At 38.6% G+C, this 14,707-nt stretch overlaps 1 protein-coding gene across 7 annotated transcripts in view; it reads right to left on the bottom strand.

Annotated features, from left to right (window-relative positions):
- The window catches only part of itprid1 (ITPR interacting domain containing 1), a 28,653-nt gene extending 14,384 nt beyond the window's left edge, over positions 1 to 14,269 (bottom strand). For 3 of the 7 annotated variants that reach the window (XR_001479232.2, XM_015354712.2, XM_015354713.2), the window contains exons 1-9: positions 14,042 to 14,269; positions 13,437 to 13,680; positions 10,624 to 10,773; positions 9,839 to 9,887; positions 7,631 to 7,674; positions 4,171 to 4,224; positions 2,297 to 2,348; positions 913 to 999; positions 230 to 432 (exon numbers count right to left, since the gene is read on the bottom strand). Coding sequence is in view for 6 of the 7 variants with exons in the window: in XM_015354712.2 (XP_015210198.2) it covers positions 230 to 432; positions 913 to 999; positions 2,297 to 2,348; positions 4,171 to 4,224; positions 7,631 to 7,674; positions 9,839 to 9,887; positions 10,624 to 10,744 (610 nt within the window). In the remaining variant the exon portion in view is untranslated. Of the gene's footprint in view, positions 1 to 229; positions 433 to 912; positions 1,000 to 2,296; positions 2,349 to 4,170; positions 4,225 to 7,630; positions 7,675 to 9,838; positions 9,888 to 10,623; positions 10,774 to 13,436; positions 13,695 to 14,041 lie in introns of those variants that run through there. The other 4 variants (XM_015354709.2, XM_015354716.2, XM_015354714.2 and 1 more) reach the window with 4 other exon arrangements.
- Between the last annotated feature and the right edge of the window lie 438 nt (positions 14,270 to 14,707).

Raw genomic sequence — 14,707 nt, 5'->3', positions numbered from 1 at the left:
AAAAAAGAAAACAAATGAATCCATGCGACAGGTCGCAAATTGAGTTTCACAAATGTACCAGATCTGCGATTGTCCATGGAGGAGAACACTAATCAGACTTCTGTCTGGGGTGAAAAAACTTTGGAAATTAGTTTTGCTGTTTTACAGGAAGGCTGCATAAAAATGTACAGTGATAAATTCCAAATTGTCAAATTCTACATCAGAAAAATGCATCACTTATTTTACTCACTTCTGAAGTCAGGGTTCTCTATATCCATCCGCGTCTTTTGTGCTTGCAGGAAGACTTGGATATTGATGCCCCTTGCTTGCGATGCATAGTTGATAAACCGCGCTGGGATTTTAATAGAAATGTCAGGCTCTTCCATGCCAAATCCCAGGTCTAACAGGAGCTCTTCCGGGTCATCATGCCGAAATTCCAACACATCCATGACACTAGATCAGAAAGCATAGAGACATAAATATACAGTATTTAAAAAACTTTTAAAATATACAGTACATAAATTGTAAAAACATTTAAATATTACTTGAGGAATAAAATACATTTATTTGAACCAAATGTCACTACTGAGTATCCACAAATCAGAAACATTTTCTATCCACAAAGACTCAAGATGTTTTTATGATCACATTCCGCAGAAAGGAAAAACTGGTTATGCCATTCAAATCACTGTCATGTTCTACAGTAAGCGGCTGCATAAAAATGTAGTTGAGTCTCTTTATGGTGTACTGTACACACATAGATTGGAAAGTTACAAAATGGCTCAATTTTTCTTCAGTTTAATGACAGTCTAAACAGAATGAAACAGAATGAAATCTCTTAGATACACCTCATACTCTATACTTGTTTGAAACCACTCATGTTATTTTTGAATACTTAGTAATGAGAACGCAGAATTTAAAAACAATTCTAACCTTACTATTCCTGAAGCAGCTGAATGTGAGGATGCCAAACTGTTCCACCTTGACAGCACAGGGTTTCCTAAGGATGACTTCAGGGATCTGAAACATTTTCATAAGAACTTTTGCTCTCTCACATACAAATTTAACTGCACCTCCACATGAATATTCCAAAGAAAACATTCTGTGTCCATGTTTACCCATCCATCAAACAAGCAGGACATATAATTATCCTCCTATTGTAAGGTACAAGTGCAAAACATTGCCAATATATCTCATTGTTGTTAAAGAACTGGGATATACAGTTTTAGATGCATCAAACCCATCAAATAATTTAGTTGAAAATATTGATTTATCAATAAAAAAAACTTTATATTATGCACTAGTCACTCCAGAACAACTTTGCAGCTCTTGAAAACAGAATAAATAATTGATCACATAAATAACGAAGTGAACTAATGAGCAATTGAGAGAGTAAGTAAATTACATATTTTCCCCTTTAAGAAAGTACATACAGTACAGGACACTGCTTATTATTGTCTTTTTATTCTAGCTACACAAACTTTAGAATGCACGCATTTTCCATCACCTTAAAAAATAAAAATCATTATTTTGTAAATATCACCAGAAACATTTCAATTTACTGGCTACAATATATATAGAACAATAAATTAAAAATAATAAATCATATTATCATGCACTGATGATAGTCTGGAAGGAGGTCTACACTAACACTCAGTTCCTAGTTTATTTTATATTTGCTAGGCAAATATTTTTCATCCATCACCAACATGTGACATGTTCCTTTTTTCCCCAGTATGACTGCACTCTTGATAGACTGTTAGCACAAGTAAAGATAACTACTTTCGTTTCAAACAATGTTGATTTGTATGAGCTTTCAGGTGTCTTTGACTATATGATCCCAATGCATATGAAATATACAGCACTCTACTTTTGCACCAGTATTAAGTTTATCAGATGTTTACGTTTAAAATGTTAAATCTGTATCAGTGGAACCATGCTCATTATAAAGGAGTATGTATGGTTTGCTATCACTGCCTGTTTTGTTAACTGAACAGTTTCTTTGCATTTGTGACTCACAGTATCAACAGAATGACTCAAAATAAAGGACTTCGTGACTGAGAAAATGACAGCTGCACATACTAAATGTCTGTTTAGTTTACTTTTCTCTCTACTCCAATATATGAGTCCTAATACCTGTGTCAATTGGCATTTGCATAGTTTATGCATGTGAAGAATAAAGCCTTGCACAAAAGTATTCATTAAAGATATTGTATTTATTGAAAATTATTATAATTTTAGAATTTTCGTAAACATTAACAACTGAAAAAACGAACAGAACAATACAGAACTTTAGTTACTGTTTCAGACAGTTTACCTTAGATATTCTTGTACCGTCTTGCGAGGTGTGTTCTGTCCATATAATGACGCTGAAAAATAGAGGAAGAAATATTACTACAACATTAATTCAACATTAAATCTTTGATAAATTAGAACTGGTGTTATGGTTGTTTTCAATTGATTTGTTTCATTATCTCTTGTAACACAACTGTTCCTGATCCTTCCTTTTGTTTTTGTTCATTTCTCCAAACATTATCAGTTTTTTTTTTTACTGCATGTCTGTGCATGCCTGGTTTTCTAGGAAGGTTGTAGCCCGTCCTACTTCAGGATTTTACTGTGTCCCAAACGTCTTTTTCAAATTTTGCCAACTCACTGAAAAGTCCATGAGCAGCGAGGATTTTGAAGCAGACTGAAAGAAAAATGCCGGTAGTTCAATGTGTCAAGACTAAACTTGCTCTTCTTGTTCTTAGAATGGACTTCCCTCTATTAAATGCCCTTAAGTGTGACAACACTTTTCTTGGTAAACATGGCTTCTGTTTGTTTCTATCTGTTTCTATATGTTTTTTTTAACTAAATGTTTGCCAATACTCATCTCAGGTGGGCAGATAGTTAAACAACTTTAAGCACATGCATCCTCTCGTGATTTTGGGAGAGCACAAAATCAACAGTCCCACTTACAGATGTCTTTTGTTTGCTGCCCGGGTGCCAAGTGCTCAAATTCCCCCCAAAAAAACCTTTTCCTTCTCACGCAGCCCAGCAATGTCCTGATTGAATGTGTGCTACTGCCCTTTAATAAACCTTATTGGGTTCAGCTCGTGTAGACTGCCACAGCTAGAGTTCTCTTCACTACTTACCAGTGACCTTTCAGAATGACTTTGAAGTTTCTCATAATGTCCTGCACAGGATAGGTCCTTCCCAAAAGATGGTTGTCCTAAATGATCCTCAGCCTAACCCGAACACTAGCCCTTTCCCTTATCATTCTGTTTTTGATTATTTCTCAGAACATTGGAAACATCAGTCATTTGGTTGATTGGTTAGATCAGCAGGGACTGTATGAGCTTCATGACCAGACAGAGGGGAGAATGAGGGAGTGCAGACAGCCTCCTCTGACCCACCTCTCTGTTAACATGTCTCGTACCGCAGGTTCAGTGCTGAGCAGGCGAAAGGCAATCCCTCACTGACTGCACCCTATACCTGCAGACGCAAGGGGAACTCTGGGGGTCACAGTGCAGTGCCTCTGAGAGCCGAGACGCTCTGGCTACCCCATTGCACACCAGTGCCAGAGGAATCTCAGTCACACACCAGCTACTGAGACGTGACCCCAGTTTGAATCCATGATCGTAGAGCTCATCCTGACTTGGATAGACCTGACATTCCTCTCATCGTTCTTCAATATCACTAAATGTGGGCATGGAATGTGTTACTGTGAAGAATGTACCATAGAAAGGCTTGGTATTGTAAATGTGATAAACAGAAATAAATACTGAATACATGTTTATCTATGGTCCAGATGTTGTTAATACAGTTCAAAACAGTGAATTAAATATTGAAACCACAATGGGAAAACATTGACAAATAATGTTTTAAATGAAACAAAAAAATCCTGATTAATTTAAAGTCTAATTTAAGTCAAAACCCCTTATTCAGTATGTATCCCAACACGGAAAGATGTATAATTCCAGATGAAACAATGTAAGAGCACTGGAAGGAGATGTGCAAGGAGATGTCATTAAAATTAAAAGAACATTTTGGAAGTATCTCCTTTTAATTTGTCCTCAGTAAACAGAACTGCTTTCCACAACCTATGTCGTTTACTGTGCATAAAAAAAAACAAATGCAACATTATTTCCAAAAGTCCGATTTTATTTTACATGAGGACAAAAATATCTAAAAATATATAAACGTTTTTACCTTCAACACCCAAAATTAAGTCATCCTCTGCACTGACAAGCCTCTTCAGAGACCCTGCCAATATAGTGAGAAACAACATAACACAATATGAGATAGGACACCTCAGATGTCTGTGCACAAAAGAACAGTGAAGACTGAAGCACGAATCCAAGGGCACTAGTGGAAACAACGTGGAAGTGAATTTATAACCACAATCAGAAAGCACTTCTTTACTCACAGGGTGGTGGGAGTGTCAGATAAGATCCTTGAATCAATCAGCAACTACAGTACATATCAAACAGAGTCCATCTGTAATTAGAATAGCCTGAAAAATCTGAGAACATAGTTTTGTCTATGTAACACTTCATAAAAAAACAATATAGAAATGCTTTCAATGCATATCAATTCGAATGTTGCCAAAGAAAGGCAAATGTGTATTAACAAAAAAACAATGGTTGTTAAAAGTTATTTAAAAAATAGTGAATGGCCCTGAATGCACGTTTCCTGGGTATTTGTTTTCCTTGCTGGTTTTGCATGTTGTTTTGAATGTTTTGACCTTGCCTGGAGATGTACGATTGCAATGAGACACTTCTCATTAACTCTGTGCTGTGGAACAGCGCCAGATATTGTTCGCCATGTTTCAGTTCCATACAGGTAAAAAGAAAAGAACTTTTTTTTTTCTATTTTCGAAGGTTAATAAATGAATATATATGTAATATGTAATTAACATCAATCTATGTAGCGTAATAATAATATGCGATTCTCCGAAATTCTCAGGAGCACAAATCATGATTGCGGAACACAGATTTTTATGAAACAAATGATTACAGCAGTTTAACAGTATCTAAATACCTGTCAGCTCCACTGCAATCCTCCAGAAAGTTTCACAAGATTACTACTTTCCCACTTTTCACTTTTTAAAAAACACTGCTTTTAGCCCATTTTACCTTCACAGATGAAACTCTCTCAAAAGCCTCCAGAGACTTATATCACTCAACAATCACAGAAATGTAATCTGCATTAGCCACCACCTTAACTTGTCTTGGAATTTGGAATAGACAGGCCAGTTAGCAATGTATGCAATGTATTTTTAGGGCCTCATTACATAAAGAGTGCAAGACTCTAGAAAGTGGGCTACCATATCAGACTCCCCGCTGAATGTGAACAGAAGAACTAAGCATACCACTTGGCTAAATAAAAACATTATTGTAAAGTAGCTGAAATTTCCCCAGAAAAAGGGGACAAAAGCCAAATATTATAGAAACAGCAAAAAGATAATTATGGTGAACTCTGTCAAAACTTCAAAGAGACTGGAGACTGCCAAAATATCCAAAATTAAAAAAAATAATTAAAAATGGGCCTATCAGGCACACAGTATGTTTGCTCTGTCAGCATAATAAACCTCATCACAGATTTCAGTCGATTTGTCAAAGCTTCAGACAGAATCTTATTGTCCAAGTAGAGAAGGCTAACATGATGAGAAAAAATCTCCATCCTTTTCGCATCAAATTCACCACAGCGCAACTTTGAGGCAGCAGATTGTCCTTTATGCACTTTCAAAGACAGACTAAAGATCCCCTCCAAAATAAGATCATACAGTGTGCTTCTGTAAAATTCCACAGGTAGTCCATCAATGCCTGGGGCTTTTCCAATGTTTAGTTCATCAACTGCCTCCAAACTTTCTCCAGTGCCAGCTGTGCTCCAGGTCCCAGCTTCTTCTCTTCAGGAACGTGGGACAGAACCACGCGCAACCACCAGGTCTCCACTGCCTCATACACAGCCTCCACTGCGAACAAGTCCCCTTTTGGACTCTCCTGGCTTGTATGCCAGCTGGCCTCCTGCTGTCCTCAGACAGTACATCAGGTCCCTCTGTGCAGGTTTTTTTCAAAAGCATGAAGTACCGTGTACTAACAATGTACCAAAGCCCCATGCGTGTGTGTGTCTAACAAGTCCACTAACCTCTGTTGTGCTTAAAATGTTGAAACAGCGTGTTGTTGTAACTGGCTTTTAAGGCACTGCTAACTTCAAGTTGAATTTTTTGTATCCTGTTGATAGAACAATTTGAACTTCAGCAACATCTGACCATTGTCTAAGACACAGAAAAGCAAATTTTTTGCTGCATCTGTACATAAAACATCTTTAAAAATGAGAATCATGAAACAGTCCATTATTCTTCCAATAGGAAGAATGAATTCCTAGAGAAGTAATACCCATATTTAAATTAACTAAACTATGGTCAGAAAAACCTGAAGGATGAATAGCTGTCCAAAGAAACAAGTTTGAGGGAAAACAAACTACATAAAACCTTTCAAGCCTAGTTGAAGAAATCCTTCCAGGTCTGTTTTAGCACATGTACATTGTGTGTCATTAGTGTGAACTGACCCTCCACAGATCCACTAAATTAGAGGTGGACAAAGTCTGAACTGTCAGTGTAGCTCAGCCCATGTTTCTTCCCTGCTTCTCTCCTCCGAATCTCATACTGTAGTCTCTCTGTCATTTCTAGACCTCTCCTCCAAATGGGCAGCACACGCAATGCTAGCTTTTCACTATAGCACTTGTATGTCTGCCTCAACCTCAGCATTGTCTCTCCATCTCAGCTGTTTGCAATGTAGCATTGATATCCGCCCATAAAACATCTTATGAACTCTGAGGTTGTCAAAGCAATGTAGTCACTCCAAGTCATCCGAAAAGAGAAGGCATTTAAATGTATATCTGGATCATTTAATAACATATGTAATTGTCCTCTAAAAGATACAACATGTTTAGGAAAATGAGACTTAAACACGAATGGAATAATTCAGATATAGAGTAAGACATGATTTCAATGAATCGCTTTTTCAGAAATGGCAGCACATTTGAAATCTTTGGAACTACAAGAAGCAAAACAGAAACTAAACTCTTCTTGGACACCCCTCTGAACAAAATCTTCACTGCTCAAAAAAATACAACCACTGATTTCTTCATTCTAGAGGCCGGTTTGATGTTTTCTACATCCTACTGCTTTTCCCAGTTCACTAACATATTTCTCTACAGGAATGATAGCACCAACAATGATTTTGGAGCCGTATCCCCTCAACAGTCTGGCAAGAAACTTTTCTTTGGATCCCACCTTCAGCAGCCATAAACCATCAGAGGTCATTAACCAAAAGAATCACAAAACAAAATTCAAAATCTAAAGAGACATCTTCGAATACAATTTGGCCAATGAAACATATACGGTCAAAAAATGGAAAAAAAGAAAAAGGGAGGAAAAAAAACTTGAGATCTGGCATACAGACACACACTCTTGACAGGTACAGAGAGAGAAAGCAATAACTGATAGATGATTATATTATGAGGAAATACTTCTCAACTCCTTGCAGAATCACAGTGAAATTCAAAAGAGTAACAAGAAAATAGTCAATGGCTGATTTTAAATACTCTGACAATTACAGATTAGGTTTAAAAACAAAAATAAAAAAAAACATCCAGTCTCTCTTACCTGCTTGCTCCAAGCACTGAGCTGTGTCTTGATTTGCATCCTCCCTGCAAACAGAAGCCAAGCTCAATTGAAAAAAAAAAGAACCACAGCTTGCTTGCATCAAAGCTCCGGAAAATATGCTTCATGTTATGTGAGATGCAAAAGAGAATTTCTGGTTTAAGATGTTACCCTGGGTCCCTGACGGAGCAAAGCGCTCGTCGCATATGGGCTATTCCCTGCAAGAAAGAAGTCGGCTGGGCTTGTGAGTCACAGCTGCCAACGGTGTCTGTGGGAAAGGGTACTGTACACAGCACATAGTACTCCCGCACCTTCTGGTGATACAACCACGCCATTCCCCTGCACTGCCAGCGGGAGCCCTCAATGACAAAAAGAGAGGAAGAATATCCAGGGCTTGGGATGATCTTAGATCTGGGTCCATCACAGAGGTGGCTGGAGCCCCTGATCAGAGGAGGGAGGAGGTGACAGACTGATGTGGAGAGAGTAGCCAGCTTGCGCGATGGCACATCCCGGGAGTCTGAGGTGCACAGCTGCCGTTGACAGAGCGTTTGGTCCACCACGCAGCCCACTAAGAGCGTGGAAGACAGAGCAGCGCCACGGACGTGATGGAACAATGACCTTATATCTGTAGATAACGGGCAGGAGCTGGACAACCAAAGCCACGGGTCACCAAACGGAGAAGGAGCTATTGCTGTCCCACCAGTAACTCTGCCAGGCTGGAGACCTAAGCCACCAGTGCAGAGAGAGCCCCTCAGATTTCCAGGTCCCCTTGTGATGCTCCTCCTATCTGTGGAGAACTCTTGGCCAGCCCTAGAGTGTGGGTATGACAAGCCAGCACTGGGGGGTCAGTTTTCTCTGCTGCCGAGAGCATGATGTAGCAGTCTGAAGAAGAGGAACTCCTGTCAGGTCATATACCAGTACAAGCTAGGCATCATGGCAATGCTGACACACACAGATGTATGGAGTGCATGTGGGTAAGGTGTGCATAGGGTATGATGGGATATGTGGAGTGCACAGAGGTATTCATGAGAGACATGGATGTATGAGGTGCACAGAGGCACAAAGTGCATAGGAGACACGAAAACCATGAAGAGTGTGGGGAAAATCGATGTATGATGTGTTACGGGCACAGCCAGACCTATTTACAACCTCTTCAACTCTCACTTCACTGCTCAGTATTGAGCAGCCTGCTGTTCTCCTGAGCTCTTCTTCCTCCTGAGACCTTCAGCGAATAACCCCTTCTCCTGCTCCGCTTGCCTCACCGACTTTCGACTTTCGTCTAGCCCCTTCGGCTTTGTTCACTCTTGGTCTACGGAACTGACCTGCACAGGGTTCTTCCTGACGCTCCATAACATGATGGTAGATGGTAGATGTGGATGTGTGACGTGGCACGGAAATGAAATGCAGGGGTGTTGACACAAAGCTCCAGACAGAAGTTCGGGATTTTGTAGCACACAGACTGGGAAAGCTGACCTCTGGGAGCGTGTTTTCATTACAGCGGAGGACAGCGCTCAGTGGAGGAAACAACTGCCTCTATACACAGTGACCCCCCTTGCAGACGCAGCCTCTACTATTTCAAAACCGATCCACAGAAATAAGACAAAAAGAAACACTCCTCACCAGCCATCAGAGATAGCCAGCCGAGAAACTAAGTGCAGGAAGAAAACAACAGCAGAAGGTGGTGACTGAAGAAAGACCAATGCAAAATAAGAGACCTATGGCAGAGCTCTCAGAGGAGAGATGCTGAACTTTTGAAATTCAGAAGTCAATGTTTTACTTTTAACTAGGAGACAGAATTGTGGAGTTAATGTGACTCAAACAGATGTTAAGGTCCTGCTCCCAGAGGAAATACTAATTTGTTCTCGTTTTTGGGAAAACTTCCAGTCCAGGAAAGAAAGGGACCGAAGAGTTCAGAGCAGGAGAAAATGGCCTCTTACATGAAGAAGCAAAACAATCTTACATGAAGAAGCAGAAGTGGCTAACCGGTGGAATAGGGGGAGAGGGCCCACACTATACACTGCACTGCCTAAGGAGTACTATGCCATTTCCCACAGACATTTATGGTCTCTGATACACAAGGTTCGTTTCCATACAGGCAGTACTGGGTTTGTGTGGCTACGTTTTGGGAGGAAAGGGAACTGGAGAATAAGATTATTTTGCGTTACAAAGTCATTTGCTTTTTGTTTTTTGTGGTTTGGACCGCTTACTTACGTACGCCCAGAGATCAGCCACTGCCGAATGCTGTCTTGTTTATAGTCTCCTGTTAACAGAAACAGGCCCAAGTGTGAGAGGTGCAGAGGGATACAGAACGATTAAATGCATTTCATCCTAGTGCTCACGTTTAGTGCTTTCTCAGGAATCTCTGATTCTGACTGACAGAAAATATCTGCAGACAAACACATCTACATGTGCAGCAAAATATTTATCAGCACCCCATTAGCTCAGCAAAGACAAAACGTAAGGTGGTGTTTCTTCATCCTCGTCCACTGGACTCCACTGTCTGCTGTTTTTTTATTCCAGCTGAGCTTTCTATTACTGAATTCATTAATTTGACCAAAGACTTACTTCATTAAAGTGCGTTTACAGGCACTAAAAAGTGCGCTGAATCAAAGGTAGAAGCACAGATCATTGCTGGACAATGATTTTGCTAATCCACTTGATTGCTTCTGTACATGATGGAAGCTCCATCGCTGACAAGTGACACAGCGGCAAGCCTTGTTAAGTGATTTATCTGCTTTCTGCTCTGTCCCCTGTGTGTCTTATGAAAGGATATTCAACGCAGCAGTTATAGTGGTGAGCAAGCTGCGATCTGCTCTAAAATCAGAAAATGAGAACACGTTGCTTTGCGTACAAAAATGGTCACCGAAAAAGCCCAGATCACTCCTATACCATAAGGGCAGGTGTGTCTCTAAACTGGATTACCCATAAAAGGTACAAAAAGATAGCACTATCACTGAGCATCCCACAGTACATGTACTGTTCAGCTGCTACTTTACCAGGTTTGCTTTCGGTTAGTATTTGAGGAAGCTGCTGCTCATCCATCTCTGTCCATAGCCCCTTGGATGACATGAAGTTGGCTCGCCTTGCATTCTCAAAGTTGCTTCTACTGCACATCATTGTTCACCCTTCTAATATTTAATATTGCTCTGTAAAAGACATTAAAAACAGTCATTTACTAAAATCACAGCTTTCCTGCATAGTTCTGTATGCACATCTGTATGTTTTCTGCATTTTTTTCTAAATTGTGATGCATAATTTCAGGCAAATGCATGGGATAAAATTGTGAAGAGGCTAAGTATGCTCTCTTAAAAAAAAATATCCAGGTAAGACAGCTTCCTTCTTGATGATTTAACTTCTTGATTTTGAATTTTAATGGTGCTAATGACAACTACCACAAAGCGAGGTACATGTCCACAATTCCTCATTGCAATGGGATTCAGAAAGATGTGTTCTTATACTTTCCTGTGTTAGCAGATTTAATGGCATGCTTCAAAATACTTCAAAAGTATTTATCAGTCAACCTGAATGTGGCCTGGGCTAAATAATAATCCAGATGCTGTCTCTGAATGCCACCACTGACCATGGATAATGTCAAACTCCACTTTCAGATTATCACATTATTAAATATGTTGCAGACAATTTTTTTTGCTTCTTTATAAAAAAGATAGCTCTCACAAGCATGTGAATTAATGACAAACTGTTTTCACCCTATGAAAGTGAGGCCATGTCTAAAAACATTTTTCCAGCACACATTTTCTGTGCGCAATGTTACAATGGAGTAGATATCGTGCTGATAGGACCGAAACACATAAACAATTGTTTGAAAGGCAGATCAGCAAACCGTGCACTGCCACTGTGTTTAACACTCACTCAGTAAAGTTTGTATTTCAAAAAAAGTCTACCTGAGCAACCAGTGTTATGTTTAAGAACCCGCCTAAGGCATAATACTAGCCAGGCATTGTTGAGTTTGACTACACAGTCTGTGTAAAAACCAGTGACTGCACTCTGTTACTGGAGCGCTGAAGGGATTGAGGCATTCTATTTTAAAATACCAACCTAGAGCAAATGCAAATTCACTCTGATAAGTACAGTAGTTGTTCACTGCAATCACATGTTTTATGCGTGACACGGCATTAATTACTATAGCACATCACTACTGGCCCCATGATAGATAAGGAAATGTAACAACTAAATTAATTTCACAGGGTTTAAGCAAGGAAATATATGTGAGACATAATATTACCATACCAGTATCATTAATTATAAGGTGCAATTCAATAAATCCATCCATTCATTCATTTTCTAACTGCTTCTTGCAATTCAGGGTCTTGTGGAAGACAGAGCCTATTCCAGCAACTGGGATTATCACAAATTATAACAAATAATTAAACTTGATTAATGTACTGTACTAAAACTGTTTTAATGGCATAAAGCTATTTTCTCAGCCAAATGTAGATAACATTTTTGCCATTTTCTTAATTTAATAAGCATTATTGATTTTGGAATGTTTTGGAATGAGCTTATTTATACCATATATAGCCTGACTAGATTTAGATCCACAGCTTCAATGGATCCTGGTGACTAGATTCTAATAGAAAAACATATATACACAAGATCTAATGAGTTCAGAAGAAAAGTACAGATGTTTTTTATGAAGTGAAATTCTCACAGAACAGAAGTTCCCTGCTTAAAACCCACATTATCTCACAATTTTACAATTAAACTGATTGGAATTGAAAGTACTGCATTTGAACAATAAAAGTAGAAGAAGAAAAACACAATCATTATTTCCAAAGACTAGAGTTTCTTAAATTAGCAAAAATAAAATAATAAATTCCCTTGTGTGCTTTAAAAAACAAACTCATGGAATGATCAGAAGCTTAACTAGCATACTGAAAACAATATGTCTCCTCATCCTTTTCCTGTACATATATATTTTTAAAATTTGAGACATCTTCTACCAAACCACCATTAATGAGTAAATAAGGAACTAAAAAAATACTCAGTTTGTGCTTTCCTCTGCCTAATAAAAATCTTACCAAACTTTCCCAGTTGCTTCCAATTTAAAAATCTACATTTAGTAATGGAGTTAAAATGTTTCAATTATTTATGTTTTTCTTCCTTCCTATATTTTTCAAACCTTATAAAAATCCCAGTTCTCTACATGCTTTCTTACATATAAAAGAGATTTTGATCAGAAATGTCTGCTATTACATATTTTAATGGTAAATAGTGTTACTATTTACTTTGAATTTTGCTTTCTAAAAATACTACATTTCATAAACAGTTTCTTAAGTATCACAACTCAAGATTCATCGATTGCACTTACATATCTTACAACTGAAGTGCAAATAGTTCAACTAGTTGATAAATGATTATATCAGGGCTCAAGCTGTGTCACTTAAAAGTAATTATAGAAGCAGGCACATACACAAACTGCATAATATAATAAGACAGTAAAGCTCCATATAAAGTTGAACGTTTAAGTATAAAACATTCCCATACACCCATACATAAGGAAAAATAAAATATTGACTAATGCAAAGCATCTCCAAAAAGGAAAGGGAAACGTGAAAATACACCAGTTTACGTATTTACCTGTATTTAACACTGACAGATTAGTGAACACAGGACTATACCTCCTGCTATATCTATATTTACCCACCTTTTTAAGGGTGCACTACTTGTGCCATTCAATTCAATATTAAGAACATATTAGGTGCGTTATGCTGTACTGCTCATTAATTGTATGGTTTTAAAAGTAAAACTTAAATATAAAGTCACAGAAAAATAAAAGGATGTTATTTACCTATTGCGGTATAAATTCCTCAGTTAGAAGGCACATCCGGGGCACGAAAATGAATTGAAGCATTTTGACATTTTTGACCACTGCCCAACACGAGCTCTCGTGAACTACCCTACCGCACCGCCGTCATCGTCGTTTGTCCGGGCCACGCGGTGCGAACAGGAGCGCACGAATTCTCCTGCCTTTGAGCCAGTCCGCCCACTTGTCATGTGAGACGGACTGTACTGTAAATGTCTGTAACGAGATCCTGCCCAAGGCAGCCCGGAATGCAATAACAGGAAATCAAATGCTGAGTTGAGGCAAAACAGCGACGTGTTTATTGGAAGAAAGGAGGAAATGCGTTTAAGATATTCTTGAAATACATTTAATATGTAATGTGATTTATATCCGGACAGCAAATCGTGTTCCATACACGGATTTTCGCCCACCTTTTGAAGTGAGCAAAAGTTGGGGCATATTTCCGATTCACGGAAAATATTACAATGTTGAGATTAAATGGGAAATAAGAAGGCGAAAAAGTGCGTGCATACATTAAATGCTGGGTTTCGATTAAACAACATGGTGTTTTCGAAAACATGTATATTTTTATTAAATTATGTGTATCTTACCTTAACATGTTCAGGGTTCTTGTAAACGAGCGCAGAGAGCAGGGAACACTTCCTAGATGAGGTGGTGCTCTTCAAAGCATCTCTAGTTCCTATCTTTCTCCCCCACCACTTACTGTACAACTTTCCCGTATTTTGATAAAACTTATCTTGGTCTCATCTGCACATAATATTTTGTTCCAAAGCTCTCCTGGCACATTTTTGTACTTCTGACCAAATTCTGAAGCACAGTGGAGGTTATGACGTGGCTTGTGAATACGGTAAATTCCTGTCTCTGAAATCGGCTCATATTTATTAATGACATACTGTAACTAATGATGGCATCAGCCGAATCAATTCTAAAGCTTCCAGACCCAAACCATACAGCCAATGCTTCAATCCAATTGACTGTGTGGATTTTTCATGCTGAAGAAATGAATCCAGCCAGAACACTCCATAAACATGAACTCAAAGTAGCTGCAGCAAAGGCTTATCAAATGATAGCACGAAGGTTAACAGGCTGCAGACTACATTCAGTTGTTGTCTCAGATATGTTAACTTCAATGCATACAAACGTTTACTCTCTGAAATTGGGAGAAATTTAAAGAAAGTGAATGAGTCCATATACTGTACGTATGGTCACTTGATTTCGATGGGTTGAACACAAAGTATGTTTTTGTTCAAATGTGA

This window comes from Lepisosteus oculatus, chromosome 6 (assembly GCF_040954835.1).
Source record: "Lepisosteus oculatus isolate fLepOcu1 chromosome 6, fLepOcu1.hap2, whole genome shotgun sequence".
In the NCBI taxonomy this organism is placed as follows: domain Eukaryota; kingdom Metazoa; phylum Chordata; class Actinopteri; order Semionotiformes; family Lepisosteidae; genus Lepisosteus; species Lepisosteus oculatus.
The sequence above is the reverse complement of the archived record's forward strand: the minus strand, read 5'-3'. Positions and strand labels throughout refer to the sequence as shown.